The sequence below is a fragment of the Myxine glutinosa genome, chromosome 1, assembly GCF_964187855.1.
Source record: "Myxine glutinosa chromosome 1, kmMyxGlut1.1, whole genome shotgun sequence".
Taxonomy (NCBI): Eukaryota; Metazoa; Chordata; class Myxini; order Myxiniformes; family Myxinidae; genus Myxine; species Myxine glutinosa.
In genome coordinates this window covers 225039769-225060880 of record NC_136261.1, presented here as the reverse complement: position 1 = coordinate 225060880, position 21112 = coordinate 225039769, and the positions used below count along the sequence as shown (strand labels likewise).

Here is a 21112-nt window from a genome sequence, read left to right as displayed (position 1 = left end):
CCACGGAGATGAAAAGGGCTATGACGCAAAGGTGGACACCATTAACATTTACAAAGCTTTATGGGTAAATAATGGGGAAGGTGAAGAGGAGGAAACTAAAGAAAGAATGAATCTGGTCTGCTTTAGCCTAGTAAGAAAAACAAACCAAAAAACAACATCCAAAGATCTACTGTGCCACATTTAACTCTCAAGGACAGGAGAGGCCACTAATGTTTGACGATGTTGTAAAATGATGAACTGCAATAGGTGGATGCCAAATAATCCAACTGGTAAAACTTCTCTTTTGAGGAGCAAATTAGTTTTTCATTGTGGTATTAAAAACTAATCTTTCGCGTTGCCATCTTATCCTATGTTCCGTTTTCATCATAATGTTATCGAATACCTGCCATGCACACACCAGTGCTTGAAAATCTCAGTTTCTTTATAACCCATTTCATATATTTTTCTTCCCAAAGTACATCAGAACCGATCAAAGTTACCAAATCCTCAATTATTTTTTTTCGTACCTTGTTTCAAAAGTCAGATAATCCGTGTAATCTGGCTTGTCAAAACTAGAGTCCCTGTATATAGAGAGTTGTGTCAACTCAAATTTGGACGCCATTTTGTGTCTAAGTGTGTCGGATTAGATATACATGTACATTCGCGATATGGGGTGATATATTCTAAACCTGCTAAAAAAAAATTTACTACACATATTTAGTCTTATTATTACATACAGGTGATATTTGTTTTGTCAAAAACTCAGCTATTGCCATGAAAAAGAGCTGTGTGGTGATATTAAAAGTGGTATGGCAATGCATATTACAAGCCAACACTGCATATAAGAGCTAACATTATAAGTAAGACAAACCAATGCTGTCGTTCTCTGAATTTTAATAACTTTTAGAAAGGAGTGTGGGCATATCCAATATTTTTTAAAGGGTGCCGAGAGCAATTCCGGTGTAGGACTTCCAGCCGACATATAGTCTAACACACTTAAAACAAATTCTGTACGTGGTATTGCCATATTTCTATAGTGTACAACTTTAGTTTTATCGACATTTATATTCAATTTCCATTGTAATGATTTAACAAGCTGCAAGTCAGCTTCTGTCTCTGACATAAGGAAAACGTCATCGGCATCTTGTAAGATTGAAACGTTCATTTATTACTACACACTTGCCCAGAACTCTGATGGATATTGCCTGATTGATTAATATGTTTCATAGCTGGCGACTTAATTAACACTTAATTTTCGACTGCGCCAAGCCGTAATTAAAAGGAGAAAAAACTTTAAAAAATACCTGCAGTGTTCACGGTTCGTCGAGTCGAACAGATATGGAAAAGCACAGATAAGACGTCGTATTCACCATAACTTGTTTAATTTCACCAGGAACACGATGAGGCCAACACAATAAACATTCAGTACAAAACTTGGTTCATACATTCAGTACAGAACATGATTCTTACATTCAGACCGTAAGAAAACTCTGCCCGTAATACAACACTCTGACCAGACCAACACTTCATCCCACTACGTTCACTCCTCACAAGTGAAACTCATCACTACTCCGTTCACTCCTCACAAGTGAGACTCATCACTACTCCGTTCACTCCTCACAAGTGAGCATCCCCCTCAAGACGCATGAGCACTGTACAAAGCAAACAATAACTCGTCAAATTTTGGACGTATGGATGGCTGCACTACCCGCAAAAAAATTGAGCAGGTCCCCCCCTAAAATTGCTTTTATGATTGCCGATTAGGCTAAAGATTTTAAACCAAAAAAATAACTTGCCTCGGAATAAGTTTTGAATGGACGGACAGACAACTGAAAACAAAACGGACCATGGATTTCCCACCCCTATAAAATCAAAATTAATTCCCTCTGAAAAAGTACAGTGACATTGCCCGCAGACTACCCAACCGCAGACCAGGCAATGTCACTGTACCGGGACATTTCATCAATCAATGACAATATGCGGTCCGCTAGGACTACCCGAAAAAAATTGAGCAGGGTTCTTCCCACGGAAATGCATTTTTGGTCAGCTCCTTGAAGATTATAAACAAACACAAATCACTTCCCTTTAAAAGGGTTTTCAACGGACAGACAACCAAAAAAAAACCGAGCAGATAGAATTGCTTTTGAACATCGATCATCAAGCGGCGTGGGCCTACCTGGCAGAGTCTCGAGGAGTCGATCGCTTTCCAGCTCTTTCGTCTGACTTTCGCTTCCCAAATTTGTCTTCTGACTTTATCACTTGGAAATCTATACATCTTATATTTCCCAGATTGGTTTGAACAACCAAAAGCAGAACAACCAGTCATTTTGTTTGGCAATAAACAACATTCCCGTACCAAGCTGACGTTCACGCACGGTGAAGTTAGACACAAAATGGCGCCACGAAATCACGTGACCAGAAATCTCGGGTCAGCGCATGGCGCAACTCTCTTTATACAGGGACTCTAGTCAAAACAATTCTGGGTTGAAGTGATCATAACGGTGACGCTGCATTGAGTGGGACATGTACATGCCCCTCCTTTTGAGGCTGGACTCACTTGTGGAACTTGCTACTTTTTGGGGGTCTAATTTTTTGGGGGGCAACACACTCTAATTGTTTGTATTTGAACAGAATCTGTACCCACATTTCTTCCCCAGCTTGGTTAAACCTGCAACCTTCTAATTGTAATCCTTTTTTTCTCCCCTCCCTGTCCAACAGCTTCCTCATCGGATTCACACAATTTTCAACAATCGGCTTGATGTCTATTCGCTTTCTTCATCGATGAGCAACACCAGACTCATTAAATCTGCACCCTTTTCTCAACAAGTAGCTGGAAACTGATATCTGTTCGACTTGGTGATCGATTGGAAGCTCCCATATCAATATTGCCATCGAAGGGGAGGCGTTGCTTCACTGCAGTCCAGCATGGATCTGCAAGTCAACGTGCCATCCTGGTTGCTGCTTCCTGCCCAAGCAGCCATGTGGTTGTACTCTGCCTTTACATACTTGCCGGCATACATTTTTGGTTCAGCACGAAAACGGCGAGCACTCTCACGTCGCGCAAAGGCCGTCATCGCACCTGGTGGTGGACGTTCTGGCCCCTATCGTTGTGCAGAACATGCTGAAGGTCTGGTTACCACATTGGCACCAGGTATAAATACTCTTGATGCACTTTTTGCACAGGCTGCTGGTAGATTTGCAGCACGACCTTGCCTTGGACATCGTGAACTTCTGAAAGAGGAGGAGGAGCTACAGCCCAATGGCAAGGTTTTCCGCAAGGTACTAGCAGCGGATGTACCTATCTTTTGTGATGCTAATTATCTCTGCCATTGCAGGTGGATGGAGGTTACGTTTTCACGTCTGTCTATGAGCAGGATACCTCAAAAAGTTATGGACAAATTTGGACGAAACTTGGTGGACAAGATGGGTGTGTGACAACGACAAATTGATTAGGTTTTGGGGAATATCCGGAAGCGAGAATCTTTTTTGCATTCCTTAAGTGATTCTTCACCATTGAGAGATGGGGCCAAAAATGAAACGTAACATGATATTTGAAAATGTTGTGGTCGAGTTGTGACAAAACTTGGTGGACGAATTGGTTAGGCAACAAGAACAAGCCGATTACATTTTGGTTTTGGTCTAGATACAGATCCGGCTCAAGCCGCTGTCACACCTTGACATTTTAGCCAGCGTATGCCGACGTATGAAAAATTTGGCGACGTTAGAGCACGCTGAAGCACGCTGGCATACGTCGTAGTACGCCGAGCTCGTCGACAAATTTCGTGCATGCACAAAATTTGTCGACGTATGCCAGCGTATGACTCACACCAGCACTCAATTTTGATACGTCGGCATACGCTGGCTAAATCGTCAAGGTGTGACAGGGGCTTTATCGGTGGAATACAAAACATAAACTGTTGAGCCTGATAGAAGTATGCGCTCTCCTAACGAGTGCTGTTCTCGTTTTATCTGATTTGTATTTGGTCAAAATGTATGTTTGCAGTTCCAATTGTGCTCTTTTATTGAAGTTATCTGTTGCAACACGAATTATTTTGCAAGTTTTTGTGCCTACACCACCCCCACCACCCGTGTTTTGCTGCGAGTTCACTCAGGTTGATAATTAAGTATATTTTTTGTGGAAAAATTAATTTTCAGATTTGACCGAGAAGGCACCACACAGTTGTAAGGGTTGAGAGGTGGCCTGGTGTTGACCTGACGGTTAACCTGAAGGAAGTGGAGTGGACAGCAGATGTTTTTAATTTTTATTTTAGGAGGGCAGGGGTGGGAGCATGATAACTGGTGTTTAGATTTATACTTTCACTTTGAATTTATTTATTTTTTAAACCAAGGTAAAATAACAAATTTCACAACAAATAAAAAAAACACTATGTGAGGGATTTTCCAATTACCAGTGCATTACTTGTTGAGGTAGATTTTTATGAGATGGATGGTGGAGCAATAAAGAGGAGCTTGTGACATAGGTTTAGTCAGTAAAAGGAAGCATAAAAGGCCTCCAGCTATGTTCATTAATGACCTTTGTGTACCTGGTTTCTAGGGTCAACAGTGAATGACTTTTTGTTTCCAATCTCATTAGGTTTACAACCACCATAGTGTTTGTTTCTCTACGCCTCCACATATTGGACATCAGATGTACAATACTAACACCACCCACTACAATCTTATAATCTTGTACTTGTGAGCTTTAACACATCTACATGAGACCCTATTTTACCTTTTACATCTATCTCTTGTGCGACATGATAGAGCTGTGCAATTTGGTCCTGTTTACCCCTCGCCACACTTTCTACTGAAGCTTTGCCCTCTGTTGTTAAAAAATATTCCTATAGTGAAATAACAAGAATGACCGCTCTGTGGTCACAACCTGCAACAAAATCTGGTAATGGGCCGATTGGGAAACGCATTTAATGCACGATTGAAAGATGAACTCCACACCTCTCATCCATGTCAGCCTCCGCCACGGTTATGTCAGAACGGGCTGATTCGGCACAGTCATGGGTTGCTAAACCCCAATATAGGGCAGTTCAAAAATTACGTGTAACTATTATTTTTATTTTTTTTGCATAACGTAATGCTAGATTACTCTGCATTCTGACGGGCTTGATTAAATCTTACTCTTATTCGACATATGATTAGATTTTTAGGGGCTCCTCATTGTGATTAACACTTGATCCAAACAAAGCCAATGATTTTATTAATTTGCATGACGTAACACTTGATTCATTAATGTAACGCTTTATTACCATGTGTTCTGATGGGCTTCATTCAACCTTGCTGTTTTACACCACTAGCAAAAGTACCTGGCATTGCCGGGTAACAATAAGTCGATTCCTGACGGGAATATGAAGAGGGTGAAGGGGGGGGGGGGGAGTGGGGGGGAGGCGGGGGAGGAGAGAGAAGATTGAGAAGAGAGAGGAGGGAGGGAGGGGGTGGGATGGGAGGATTGGTATATCGCACAAAAATGTTAGTCTAAAAAAAAAAAAAGGGTCCGTAAAAACAAAAAAAGGGAGCTCTGTCTACTGTAAAACGCCATGGCTTGCAAAAGCAGCCTGAATAGCGTTCACCAAGTGGTGCTTACTCTTATTCAAAAAGGGTGTTGTAACACACCTGTACTTCCCTGGTCTTGTGACTAATTAATTAAGTACACAGGTATTTCTGACTTCATTTGTGGTGCCCTCACCAAGCGGCTTAAGCACTCCAGCAAGCACTCAAACTAATTGGTGATAAGGAACGGTTGGCTTGGCAAGTGATAGCCAGCTGATTGCTTCTGGTTGAAATGGCCGAGGAATTTCAAAAACAGATTGCAGTTACAGTGGAGTGACACCCTATCCCATGGAAGTATTAGTTAAGTTAAAAATTATTATGTGGAATAAATAAAAACTAACCCCAGAAGGAGAATGACAGCCTCGCTTAAATAAATGAATATGTACACTGTCGTAAAAATCGCTAGATATGGTAAATTTTGTCAGATTTCACTCCAGATTTGGATATTTATTTAGTCTACAGGATTAGTCTACACCCGGGTGTGTACCCCGGTTTAGAATAGGTACACCATATCCCTGCGCATCGTAAGAGCGTGACCAAGGGTTGGCGTCAGGAAGGGCAACCGGCCATAAAAACATTGCCTCAAACAGGGAACCATGATTGTCATGGGGCCCGCAAGGCTAACCCCCGCTCTTGCGGGGAAAATGGCCTTAAAACGATCATTCATATTATTCATTCATTCATTCATTCATTCATTCTACAGGATCCAATACTCATATCCAAATCCCGATTTTGATTGTGCTTAAATTATGTAATTATAATTAATCAATCGTGTTTCCAAGGCACGGCACGTTTGAATAAGCCGAAACAAAATGGCATCTTAAGAACCCAGCGAGTGGCAGTTAGTCAGGGCCCTTAGGGATATTTTGGGGCCGTTTGGTTCAAATTCTTCCAAAAGCACCAAATTTGGCCCAGATGTTGCCCATGCCATACTTTCGATTTTTGACGGGCGCCAAGGCCCCCCCCCCCCCCCCGGGGGCCCCATATTGGCGAAATACTAAATGGCCGCCACCCGGATTAGAGGAAAATCAGTGAAATAACCAAAAGGGTTGGAATCATGTATGATGCCACTTTTTAGTGGTTTTCGAGGTCGAGGAATCCAATTATGATATTTTGATGATTCAAGGTCAAGGTCAACCCTCAAGGTCATCTTAAAGGTCATTTTTGAGTCAAACATGTCGGTTTTTGAGTTTTCTGTCAAGATTTACGCGAGGTTCACCATTTTATGTTTCTGGGTTGGGTAATCGAACTCTGACCTTATTTTTGACAATTAGAGGAAATATTTACATGTCTATTTCCTAATTTTCAGGCATATGCAGTTCATCAGTCTAATTACAAAGGTATGGATTTTGATGTTTTATGAACTGTATGCCATATCCTTGTGCTTAATTTTTGTGCGATCATGATCCGGGTTCATGTATACATGATTGTATACATGTCATAAATATGACGTCATAGGTCATGTGACCTGACGGCCATATTGGATTTTATGAAAACCTTAAAAATGGATCCCTGCCTTCATTTTTCGATCGATTCATTTTGAACTTTGACCACTTATAGTACGCCATGTGATTGGATGCATATCCTAATTATGACGTCATAGGTGACATGGCGGGATGGACCGGTTTGGTCCCCGGATCATACCGCCCTTGGCGCCCGTCAAAAATCGAAAGAGTATGGCATGGGCAACATCTGTGCCAAATTTGATGCTTTTGGAAGAATTTGAACCAAAATATCCCTAAGGGCCCTGACTAAGTGGGCTGAACAAGATGGCAGGCCGCCATATTGGTAAGGCTTTTTCGTTTTTTTTTTCTTCTTGTGAGCACCTCGTTAATCATCTTCAAAAAGGGTGTTATAACACACCCAAACACCCAGTTTTTGTCGCACCGCGGAGCGAAAGGGGGACTATGGTTTTCCCCTCAGTCCGTGTGTCCGTCCGTCCGTGCGTGCGTGCGTAAGCGAAGGACCGCATTCGAATTTGTTGTGTGGGTGCAACCCACGTCAAAGTCCAAGAAGGCCGCCTCCATGTATGTCTGAACCTTGTGAGCGAAATATCATATCATAGCATGTTTGCTGCGTCTTCCACTTTGTCAACTCACATCACTTCCCTGTCGGGGGACCTAGGCGTAACGCTTGTCACCATTGCAATCTTTTGCAGGTCCAGGTGTACGCATGCAAAGTTTGGGGCCGCTAGGTTTCATGGTTTTGGAGTTGTGGAGGAGACAGACAGACAGACGGATGGACGGAAGGACACTGCCTTTTATTATTATAGATTGATTAGATTTTTCAGAGTCCCTTATCGTCAATAGCACTCGACCCAAACAAAGCCAATGGATATCTGATGCAAAAAACCTGAGCATTGTATAATCAGCAGACACCTACAGGCCTAATGTGTTAGGCTCACCAGGAAACCAAGATGGCGGCCATATAATTTTGTCTCGGTGCTATGGTGGGTGGAGTTAAGTCCAACCAATGGGTGCACATTTCAAATCGACCCCCAACATGAACCCAAGAAAAATGGCAACGTGAAGCTCTTGTAGACCTGCGATATGTTACAGGTGAACAAATATGCATTTGAAATTGCCAAAAGATGCTTAACAATCGACTTGTTTCATCACATTCTTCCTGAATGTAGCATTCACCTCGCCCCAAAAAGACTTCCCAACCCAACTGGCGATTATTTTTCTGCTGATAAATTGGAAACGCTGTTTTCTTCTGGGGCAAAAAACATGAGCCAAGTCAATTTTTTAAACTTTTGTTTGTCATAACTATTTTGCCATACATCATGTTATCACCAAAACACCAGAACATGTCGAAAAAATACCTGTACAAATCGGTATTGAAATACTTGTCCTTTCCCTTTCTTTAAATAGTCCAGTCTTTTGGTTAAATTTTCACAAATCCTCTTGCACCAAGAAATATCAATATTGTACCATTCATGTTTGACAGTTTTCCAATGTTAATCAGCATTTGCAAATTTCCTTCCAATAATACGTTTGTGCTGAATATAGGCCAGAAGATTCTATGTGGTTCAAATCGGGACTGACCAGTCCAGAACACAAGTTACAGGGACTTTTTTCTCCAACCGCTTTTTGGGGTCTTTTGCAGTATGGGCAGGGGCATTATCTTGTTGAAAAATAACTTCTTTGCTTTTCTCTCCCAGGAAATAACTTTTGGAGACTGGGAAGTAATCCTTGCTCTAATATTTTCTGGTGTTCCTTGGCAGTAATTGACTGTTCACACCTTATCAGCTCACCAACACCAGCAGATGAAAATGCACCCCAGACCAAGATTCCACCTCAATGTTTCACAGTTGTTGAAATGCACTCAGGGTTGAATCTCTCACCAGATATGCGAAGGCAACGTTCTGGGTCATCACAGCAAAGCTGAAATCTTGATCCATCACTCCACAGAACTTTCTGAAATCGGTCTAAATCACAGTCCTCATATTTGGCCAAAACGTGCAATTTGTCCTCAATGTTTTTCTTAGATAATAGAGGCTTCTTAGCACGTCTTCTTGAGGCAAAACTAGCATCAGTCAACCTTCTTGTGATGGTCCTTCTGGAAACGGTCTTGTTTTCAGCAGTTCTTAATTCCTCTTTTTTTTTCTTTTTTTTTGGTATACAGGATCGAGGCTCGTGAAAGAGCTAACATTTATCACACAAAAAATCAAACAGGCACACAAAACATATAATGGTAGCGGTAGACAAGATGGAGAGAAAAGGGGAAGCACAAACAACATTTGAGAGCAGGGACATCGGGAGATCTGTGAGAAGGAGAGGGATTGGGGGGGGGGAGAAGCATGGAAAGGGGGTAGGGGGGGGAGGGGGAAACTCTGACAGTTTCCGTCGGCTTTGCTTTCTTTCCTGGAGAATTAAGAATTTCATTTGCCTGTCATCTTTACTTGTAGTGGTTCTTGGCCTGCCAGATCCCTTCTTCCTTACAGTAAAACCAGTTTTCTGTAATTGCAGACCAATTCTCTTTATGGTAGGCAGAGAAATAGGGACTTTCCACTTCTTCAGGAGCTTGTGGATTTCAGCATATGTCTTGCCCGCTTGACGAAGACAAGCAATTCGATTTTTAATATCCTCACCAGCATGTTGCTTCTCTTTCTTTGGAGGCATTTCGAAATTGAAACGCCAAAAGCATGATCGACACTAACTGTACAAGTCATAAATGAGAGCAATTTAGGCACTGCACAAGGACTAAACAGTCAAAAAACATGACAACACCCGAAAATGCATTGCAGATCTTTAAAAGTATGCTTCTTACAGTAAAAATATTTTTTGAATTTTTCTGACACAACTCAAAACGGTCTCATCTTAATTTTTATGTGTAAATTTTTTATTTTTTTTGCATTACCTGAGATGAAAGATTTGTTTTCTAGCTTGAACATGAATGAATATGAATGATCGTTTTAAGGCCATTTTCCCTGCTAGAGCGGGGGTTAGCCTTGCGGGCCCCATGACAATCATGGTTCCCTGTTTGAGGCAATGTTTTTATGGCCGGATGCCCTTCCTGACACCAACCCTTGGTCACGCTCTTACGATGCGCAGGGATACGGTGTACCTATTCTAAACCGGGGTACACACCGGGATCATTCATCCCAGCAAGCTGGTACTCAATTTGCCGACCTCGGAAGGATGACAGGCTGAGTCAACCCCACTGGCGTTAATTCAGCGATCGACCGGGATTCGAACCCAGGATCCTAGGATCCCAAGCCGGCACCCTAACCGCTAAGCCAACACATGGAGCATTGATGAACTGAACTGAACATGAACATGCAGCAACTGAACATGCAGCAACATGCATCAACTGAACATGCAGCATTAATGAACATTCATTAACATGCAGCATTAATGAACTGAACTGAACATGAACATGCAGCAACTGAACATGCAGCATTAATGAACATTCATTAACATGCAGCATTAATGCAGCATTAATGAACTGAACTGAACTGAACATGAACATGCAGCAACTGAACATGCAGCAACATGCATCAACTGAACATGCAGCATTAATGAACATTCATTAACATGCAGCATTAATGAACTGAACTGAACATGAACATGCAGCAACTGAACATGCAGCATTAATGAACATTCATTAACATGCAGCATTAATGAACTGAACTGAACTGAACATGAACATGCAGCAACTGAACATGCAGCAACATGCATCAACTGAACATGCAGCATTAATGAACATTCATTAGCATGCAGCATTAATGCAGCATTAATGAACTGAACTGAACATGAACATGAACATGCAGCAACTGAACATGCAGCATTAATATCGTCTGCCGTTATCTTTCTACCACACAAATATTTAATTATTTTAAAATCTCTCATTGAGATTGTCAAGGACAGCTTGAAAATATTTCTTCTTTATACAGTCAGAGGCAAATATTTTGGTGGCTCTGCCATTGTTTTAATAAATTGGATTCTTGTTGTGAAGAATAAAAGCAGAAAAACGGGGACAAGACGAAAGGAAATGGAAGAATTGTTTTTCTGAAAGGACATGCGAACGGAAGAATATTTACAAACGTCAATCAATCGATTTGTTACCGTTTGTCATTTGGAAGCAAGATCTCAGTGCTTTACAAAGAAGGAAGAGGAAAGAAGTAAGAATTGAGATCAATCGATGATATGAAAATAGTATTTGGGGGATTTCAAAACCATGATAGTTGAGGCTCTGCAAATTAAGAGGGAGCAAGTTCCACACTCGAGAAGCAAATTGGAAGAATGCTCGACCGTCAAAAAACCCCAATTCTTCCTCTTCCGGGGATTGACAGGGAGATTCCCGGTGTTGGTTTTTAGCTTTCTTGCAGGTGGACAAGTTGTAATTCGGAACCAACTTGTTTTGTTTTTCAAGTTGCATCTGCAAACATTTTAAAAATTGATCCATTGGTGTAATGGCTGCCAGTGAAGTGTTTTTAGCAAGGGAGTGAGGTGACCAAATATTTGAGACTTGCAGTCGTATTGTTGTTAGTTGGGCGTATGCCCTGGTCGTATGCCCTGGTGTTGGGCTAGCGGCTAGGGTGCTGGCTTAGGATCCTAGGATCCTGGGTTCGAATCCCGGTCGATCGCTGAATTAACGCCAGGGGGGTTGACTCAGCCTGTCATCCTTCCGAGGTCGGCTAATTGAGTACCAGTTCACTGGTAATTCCCTGTTTGTCGTTAAAGGCGGCAAAAAGGGTTGGCGTCAGGAAGGGCATCCGGCCGTAAAACATTGCTTCAAAAAGGGGACCAAAAAAACAACAACAACCACGGTTCCCGAAAAAGGCCAACTCCCGCTTTGCGGGGAAAAATGGCCTCTAAATGTGGTTATTTTTTTTTTTTTTTTAGTCGTATTGTTGTTGGCAGGGCTTGAGAGAAAGAAGCAGGCAAATCTGCTAAGTGTGTTGCAGTCATCCAAGCACACCATTGAGGAGGTCACGCAAGTTGTCCCATGTATGTGAGGAGGGGAATGGCGGTGGGGCTGTAACTAAACTATACAGCAGGGCAAGCTGCAGATATACCAGATGTGCCAATTAGATTTTTTTTTTTGCCTTCTTTTGCCTCCAAATTGCTGAATATTTTAAATGAAAAAAAAAAAAATCGCTGCTGACACCTTGACTATATGAACCGTATATGGCTATTTAAAAATTATGAATATTTAGTATGAAGAAATACCACCTGTCACTTCGCTTTTTTTTTCTTAAAAAAAATAAAATACTTGGACTAAAGTTCGTAATAGAGCTGACACACACACACACACACACACACACACACACACACACACCGACATACTGACGAGACAAACACTTAACACAGCCACTGATCTTGGGGGAAGTGCCATCACTACCGTCACTTTCCTGGGTACCAGCGACGTTGTGACAATGGTGCAGCTTTTCTCACCGTACTCAGTGGGATATTTCCTCGAGGAATTTCCTCCTCCCCATGGATGCCATCCAATGGGGATTGTCTGTGCTCTATCCTTTTCAAGCAAGGAAGCAGCAAGTACCATTTAAAAAGTCTTTGGCATGACTTGAACAGGTCCTCCAAACCGGATGGGTGTTTTTTTTTAGGAGACGCCATCTCCTTACTGGATGGCCGTTGTTCTGAGAGGGTTGTGCCATCTGTGAGGAGATCTAAAGGAGTGGAGAGGAGCTCTCAGAGGCTGAGAAGGAGAGATTTAAGGATTAAGGAGGTCGTCCTGCCTGCGTGCCTTGGCCCTGTGTCTGTTTGTCTGCCTGCTGCCTGATCATCATTCTGCTGGTCTCCTCAGTCTTTGTCCTCCAGCTGTCACCTCACCTTGCCCATCGCCCTGCCCATCTCAACACCAGCTCTGTGCCCCATCTTCCTGCTCCCCTGTGCCACACCAGAGCTAAGTCTCCTGGTTTTGTGTCCCTTTTTCCTGTCTGTGACTGAGACTGAGAGTGAGGGTGAGGTGCCTTAGTTTTAATAGGATTCATTTTACCTCATTATTTTATCTCATTATTCTACCTCATTGTATATAGTGATTATTGATTTTTATTTTTTCTTGTTTGTTCGGGAATAAACCCATTTGGTTTTATAAAAGCCTTACGGTCGTTGTGATTCTCCTCAGCCGCACGCGCGAGCTTTTACCGCCTTGATTTGGAACGCCTCGGAGATAAAGCTCGTTTCAGCCCATCCGTTCACGGGGCTTGGTGTTAACCGGCTGTGTACAGGACAGTACTTATTTATTTTCTTTCTCATCTGGGCAATATCCTAAGCACCTTTTGAGCGGAAGCTGATATTTGGACACTACAGTGACCAAGTGATGTGGCTATAAGGGATATTTTTGATTTATTGATTAACCAATTAATCGATTAATTATTCATTGATTAATCGATGAAATATTTGATTTAAAAAAAAAATTAATCATTTAATTTTCAAAAGGTTGTAGCTTTAAATGAAACACTGGTGGTTAAGGTATGCTATTAGCCAAATGATTAAGAAATTAATTATTTTACAATCATTATTTATTTATTTTAATTACACAATTAATCAATCAATTATTGTACGCCTCTCCCTCCCAATATTGTCACTATGTGCTGCACAGCAGCATCGCTGGGCAGCGAAGGCGCCCCGGCAATGCTGCGTGCTGGAGGATGTTTATTTATTTACTTATTTGGCATAGGGGTGGTGTACTTTGAATGTATCTGTACTTGTTTGTTTATATTTTTAATATTATTTGTAATAGCAGACTGCCTTTCCTTAGGCTTTGTTTGGTGAGTACCACTGGCTGAGCTATGAAGAGGTGGACCAGCAGGCAGCAATGTTCGCTAAAGGGCTGACAGAAGTTGGCCTGGGTGCCCAGGGCAACATTGCCATCTTTTGTGAAACACGGCCAGAATGGGTCATCTCTGTCATCGGCTGCTTCAAAGGAAACTTTCCTGGTACCACTCATTGACTGTTTTTTCTTTCGGCCTTCTAACTTGAAAAAATTACTCCATCCTCCAATCCCCTCCATTTTAGTCATCGTCATTCATCTTGTCTCTCGCTCCTCTTTCCCCCCTTATTTTCACCGGCAGTTTTTGTAACTTTATGCTCTGCATTCAACTACGAGGTGATGAAGGTATCATACTTAGGCTTGTGGCTTGTATTTTAAAGCTCTGAAGTAGTTAGGTTGAAATGCTTTTTGACATCCCTCTTGCAGCGGTCACATTGTATGCTACACTGGGTGAGGACGCCATCGCGTACGGCCTGAATGAATCCGGTGTATCCCATGTGGTTACAAGTACCGATCTTCTCAAACATAAACTGCTTGTGAGTATTGAGGCTCCAGGACAGCAAACAAGGGGAATAATGTAGAATTAAAATGTATTTACCCCGTACACACGAAGTTAAGAAATTGCTTAATTTTATCTCTGTCTCTGTTTACGAAGGTCAGTCGATAATCGAGGAATAACTTAATTTGTGAAGGGAAGACATTAATAATATTATTCTTGGAGGGAAGAATGAGATTAATAGGACGTTGGTAGGCCATGTTATATTTCGAATACGAATTGGAAAACGAACCTGTAGTTGAGCGATACTTTGTCTCTGAATTTGTCTTGATTGTGCATGTGCAGAGGGGAGCGAGATTTTAAAAATTTGTCTGTCTGGCAGTCAAACAAAATTGAAAATGATTCCAAACAGGAAACTTACTATTTTTAAGGACGTCATAAAGGACAAACAACAGGCATGAACATCTAATGTAACATGATGAATAACCTCGTGCAAAAGACTATGCATCAACGGATTTAAACTTTCTAAAGCAAATTATATAACCTTTAAAATCCTTTATTTTATTTTAATAAAATTGTATACTTGAACACTCTAGAACACAAATCGCCTTTTTTGCACTTTCAAAACCCTTCCGTTTAGCAATACCTGGACAGAATATTACGGCATTTTATGTCATTTGCCGCTCATAGACTGTGCCCATGTTCTTGTTTCTCAAGACCGCGTGGGGTGAAGGTGCTCTATGAACTGTCTTTTTAATCGTGATCAAATACTGAGCACAGTGATGGACAATTTGATGCATTTATAGTCACTGTGAGCAGCAGGATGTTGGGAGTGAGTTACTTTGTTCTTTGAGAGATAGTCACCTGAATTGTTCAACAGGATCCACAAGCTTTATGCGGGGGAGCTTTGCAATACAAAAGATGGCACTACCCATTCCAAATAAACTGAAGGGGAGCATAAGTTGCTCAAATTACGAGAATTTTTATGGCGTAGCCCATCGGGCAGAGCCGCCTCGAACAGTGTTTGTCTGTATGTATGTATGTATGTATGTATGTATGTATGTCCCCTCAAACGTATACCAATCAGACCTGAGAATCTGGTCACATGACAGGATGATGTGATTACTTCTGATGTCATTACGGCGGTGTTGCGGCTGACTCTCCACGCCCTGCCATTTTGATTTATATGCCGTTCATGCCAAACATATCGGCAAACCTGTCGTATATCACAATCGCCATGCTCTACCTTTACGTTTTTCATTCAGTGTGAAACACAAACAAACATTGTTAAAATGACCATCAAATATCAAAAGCATCGGCGTTACGTCTCTTCCAATAATACAGTACATATGGGCCTTAGGCATTATGACTCGTCTTCCACTTCGGACAAATTAAGCCCAGGTTTCTTAATACAGGGGTATCGTTTCATTCGTATCGTTTTCGTAATAGTAATAATAAATATTATAGCAAATATAACCATAACACTTTAATCCCAATGTCGTGAATGGAAACTTGATGCATTGAAGCGGTGTAACCGTGGAAGTAAGGAATTCACCTCGGTTTTTAAAAAATAATATAGTTTTCGGCTTTTATGTAACGTAACGTTATTGTTATAGTAAATCTAATCGTAACACTAATCCCTTTGTAGTGACTGCAACGTTACTGGAGGTTAAATATATATCTTATATATATATATATATTTATATAGATATATATTAAAGTAGAGGCAGTTTTGTGTCCGACCGTCATGCTACGTCATTACGTCTATGATGTCATTACGGCGTAAACACCCGCTCACTTTGAGAGCTGCAGGAAAGGTCATTCCTCTTTGGGGTATATAGATTACAGTCTCTCTATGATCAAGTCTCAAGAACATTAGGTGTGTGTGAATTTACCAAGTTTCTTGTGGAAAGATCGCCAAGTGGTTTAAGCATTCAAGCAAGCTCTCAATTGAAAACCCTTAAAGAATGGCTGACTTGGCAAGTGCTAGCTAGAGTCCCTGTATATAGAGAGTTGTGTCAACTCAAATTTGGACGCCATTTTGTGTCTAAGTGTGTCGGATTAGATATACATGTACATTCGCGATATGGGGTGATATATTCTAAACCTGCTAAAAAAAAATTTACTACACATATTTAGTCTTATTATTACATACAGGTGATATTTGTTTTGTCAAAAACTCAGCTATTGCCGTGAAAAAGAGCTGTGTGGTGATATTAAAAGTGGTATGGCAATGCATATTACAAGCCAACACTGCATATAAGAGCTAACATTATAAGTAAGACAAACCAATGCTGTCGTTCTCTGAATTTTAATAACTTTTAGAAAGGAGTGTGGGCATATCCAAACAGGGATAACAGCTTTTGAAAGTTGAGCCAGTTTTAAATGTGGGTACACAAATACACCTGTTTTACTGCATTAATCACCTAGAAATATTGTATGTTTTGGGAACGATAGCTGTCACCAGGTTAAATATATAGGGATTGTTCAATGTGCAAAATCTTCCATCACTACAATTTGGCCATAAATCCCGGGGTGGGAAATATTTGAGCAAATATGCCACAAGACGCATGAGCACTGTACAAAGCAAACAATAACTCGTCAAATTTTGGACGTATGGATGGCTGCACAACCCGCAAAAAAATTGAGCAGGTCCCCCCCTAAAATTGCTTTTATGATTGCCGATTAGGCTAAAGATTTTAAACCAAAAAAATAACTTGCCTCGGAATAAGTTTTGAATGGACGGACAGACAACTGAAAACAAAACGGACCATGGGTTTCCCACCCCTATAAAATCAAAATTAATTCCCTCTGAAAAAGTACAGTGACATTGCCCACAGACTACCCAACCGCAGACCAGGCAATGTCACTGTACCGGGACATTTCATCAATCAATGACAATATGCGGTCCGCTAGGACTACCCGAAAAAAATTGAGCAGGGTTCTTCCCACGGAAATGCATTTTTGGTCAGCTCCTTGAAGATTATAAACAAACCCAAATCACTTCCCTTTAAAAGGGTTTTCAACGGACAGACAACCAAAAAAAAACCGAGCAGATAGAATTGCTTTTGAACATCGATCATCAAGCGGCGTGGGCCTACCTGGCAGAGTCTCGAGGAGTCGATCGCTTTCCAGCTCTTTCGTCTGACTTTCGCTTCCCAAATTTGTCTTCTGACTTTATCACTTGGAAATCTATACATCTTATATTTCCCAGATTGGTTTGAACAACCAAAAGCAGAACAACCAGTCATTTTGTTTGGCAATAAACAACATTCCCGTACCAAGCTGACGTTCACGCACGGTGAAGTTAGACACAAAATGGCGCCACGAAATCACGTGACCAGAAATCTCGGGTCAGCGCATGGCGCAACTCTCTTTATACAGGGACTCTAGTGCTAGCCAGCTGCTTGGTAAATGAGCACACCTCCATCCTTGTGGGGTATATAGATTACAGTAGATCTTTGCTCAGTTCTGTAAGTAAAACTTATCTCATGGATGTCGAGATTCCTCCAAATTTCTTTGTTTAATGTTATAAGCAGCATTAGCGACTGTTTAAAAAAGCTAATCATATGTGTTTGTGGTTTATAATATTTTACAAGCCCAGCTACGCCACTGTTAGACTTTTGGTCTTGTGTTTTTTTTTTTCATCCCCAGTTGAGAAGCCCCTCTGATCTTTCGCCAGACATTTTTTTATTGTTGTTATCTTACACAAACACGTATGATTAGCTTTTTAAACAGTCACTAATGCTGTTTATCATACTAAAATGTGCCATTTGGTGTCTGTCTGTCTAATTTTTGACCAATACATTCCGTCGTTATCAAATCTCAACCAAACTTTACAGGATGACTAAGGGTTACACAATGAAGGTTGTAGCGCATTCATTCCCACCCACCCCCCCCCCTCCCCCACCAAGGGGTTTTTCTCCCCCGAGCGGGTTTCCCCGCCATTTCCGTCAATGGGGTTGCGTGTTGAGGTGTATATCAATGTTAAATTAGCTTTATTGTGGCGTTTTTCCAAAGATGAAGATTTATAGTGCCGTTTTTCCAAAGACGCTTTTCATAACAAAATTAATGATAATCGCATATTGTTAATGTTATTACAAAACAATATTAATACTAATAATGTCCTACTTCCCCAAGGCGTTTTTTCTGCAGTGATAACGTGTACAAATAGCTTATAGTTATAATGGCGTTTCCTTGGGAGCAACGGCTTCTGCAACAACATGCATTTTAAGGCCATGTTCCCTGCTAGAGCGGGGGTTAGCCTTGCGGTCCCCATGACAATCTTCTCCATTTTGCCCTATTTTCTGCATCTCTCCTTGTTAACCCCCTTGCCCGCATTTCTTCTTCCACCATCTTTAGCCAAGTCTTTCTCGGTCTTCCCCGTCTTCTACTTCCTTCTACATTAACTTCCATCACTCTTCTCAACCAGTCACTTTCATCCTTCCTCAATACATGACCAAACCATCTCAACCTGTTCCTCTTCACAGCATCAATCACAGGCAATATTCCCATCATCTTTCGCAATTCATCATTTGTCTTCCTCTCTCTCAACGATACTCCGCACATCCATCGAACCATTCGCATTTCCACCCTTTCCAGCCTTTGTTGCTGCTCTACGTTCATTACCCATGTCTCGCTCCCATAAATCATAACACTTCTCACACATGCAGCATACACCTTTCCCTTCAGCTTCAGCGACACTCTCCTCCTCATCAGCACGCCACTCAGTTCCCGAAACTTCTTCCATGCACATCTCACTCGAGCAACCGTTGCCGAGTCTGATCCACCTTCTCCATTCAGCATGTCTCCGAGGTAGCAAAATGTTTTCAGACCTTCCAGCTTCACGCCGTCTCCAAGATCCAACTCAACATTTCCTCCATCTGCAGCTCCCTCTGTGCACACCTTACATTTGAATGTAGCTGCCACACTGGTTAATGACCCTCTCAGACCACTACATTTTTGATGAACCCACTCAGCACACATTGTACATTGAATGGAGTTCTCTCCGACACCCTTCCTGCACACAGCACACGGCCACTTCCCAGTTCTTTCCACCTCACCACATGCTTTACCACTTGCCATCACCTTTGTCTTTCCGATATTCACCTTCAGACCTTTTGTCTCCATACATTCCTTCCACTTGTTCATCTTTTCCTTCAGTCCATCCATACTTTCCGCAATCAACACCAGATCATCTGCATACAACAACTCCCACGGTAAACCCTCCTTTACGGTCTGAGCCAGCACCTCCATCACAGCTACAAATAGTAGTGGACTTAGTACCGACCCCTGATGCACTCCCACCTTCACCTCAAACTCGCCACTGTTCCCGTCCTTCGTCCTTACAGCTGTGCGTGCTCTTTTGTACATTGCCATCACTACTCTGATCAACCATTCCTCCACTCCTAACTTCCTCAATGCCCATGTCAATACTTTGCGTGGAACCCTATCGAATGCTTTCTCCAGATCAACAAACCCAAAAAACAACTTCTTCCTCTTATCCATGTACTTCTCCTGCAACTGCCTCACAATGAAAAGCGCATCTGTCGTTCCTCTTCCTGGCATAAATCCAAACTGCATTTCGGAACTGCTTCTGCAGCTTCTGCAGCAGAACAAACGGCTTCTGCAGAAAGTAAATATATTATAAACCACAAGCACGTATGATTAGCTTTTTAAACAGTCGCTAATGCTCTTTATAACACTAAATGAAGAAATTTGGAGGAATCCCAATATCCGTGAAGTAAGGTTTATTTACAGAACTGAGTGAAAATCTATGGTACTCTATATACCCCACAAATGTTGGGTTAATAACATGGCCCTTTCTGCAGCTACCGTGGCATTTTTCGTAGCAAACTTTTCAAACTCGATCCTGCTGTTTAACACAAAACTGAAAGGGGGGAAGCCCGGTTGTGCTCATTTACCAAGCACCTAGCTAGCGCTTGCCAAGCCAGCCGTTCCTTAATGGTTTTGAATGGAGTGCTTGCTCAAATGCTTCAACCACTTGGCGATCTCTCCACAAGAAACTTGGTAAATGAACACACACCCAATGTTCTTGAGACCCGACCATAGATAGACTGTAATCTATATACCCCAAAGAGGAATGACCCTTCTTGCCGCTCCCGTAGTGAGCGGGTGTACTAGTTGGTTGAAATATGACAGGTGGCTGATGGTGCATCTATAATCACAGCGAACTGACAGCAAGAGCTAGATGCAACAGCATAGCTCATAGAGGTTCCATTGTGGGGCTGATATATTGGAAGCAGACTTACGAATTGTGCAATTAAGATGATTAACTTGTCATCCTGCACCGGGTAAATTCCCAACTAAAAGGCTCTTGAAGGAGTTTCAACGTGAATCGCATGTAGGATAAGCCCATTAGGAGACATCGGTTTTATTACCCTGTGCTCGCGGACCCTCGTGGTCCCCCTGTGCTGTCTTTCCATCGTGGGCCCCCTGAGCTGTCTTTCCCGCGTGGTCCCCCTGTACTGTCTTTCCCTCGCGGTCCCCCTGTACTGTCTTTCCCTCGCGGTCCCCCTGTGCTGTCTTTCCCTCGTGGTCCCCCTGTGCTGTCTTTCCCTCGTGGTCCCCCTGTGCTGTCTTTCCCTCGTGGTCCCCCTGTACTGTCTTTCCGTCGTGGGCCCCCTGAGCTGTCTTTCCCGCGTGGTCCCCCTGTACTGTCTTTCCCTCGTGGTCCCCCTGTGCTGTCTTTCCCTCGTGGTCCCCCTGTACTGTCTTTCCGTCGTGGTCCCCCTGTGCTGTCTTTCCCTCGTGGTCCCCCTGTACTGTCTTTCCGTCGCGGTCCCCCTGTGCTGTCTTTCCCTCGCGGTCCCC

General features: G+C 42.2%; 1 protein-coding gene across 9 annotated transcripts in view; it reads left to right on the top strand.

The window, feature by feature from the left end:
* The window catches only part of LOC137418392 (fatty acid CoA ligase Acsl3), a 95482-nt gene that overhangs the window by 43731 nt on the left and 30639 nt on the right, over positions 1–21112 (top strand). For 7 of the 9 annotated variants that reach the window (XM_068104452.2, XM_068104458.2, XM_078784355.1 and 4 more), the window contains 3 exons: positions 2698–3258; positions 13771–13948; positions 14209–14318. In XM_068104452.2, coding sequence (XP_067960553.1) covers positions 2905–3258; positions 13771–13948; positions 14209–14318 — 642 coding nt within the window. In that variant the 5' untranslated portion in view covers positions 2698–2904. The remainder of the gene's footprint in view (positions 1–2697; positions 3259–13770; positions 13949–14208; positions 14319–21112) is intronic. The other 2 variants (XM_078784378.1, XM_068104459.2) reach the window with 1 other exon arrangement.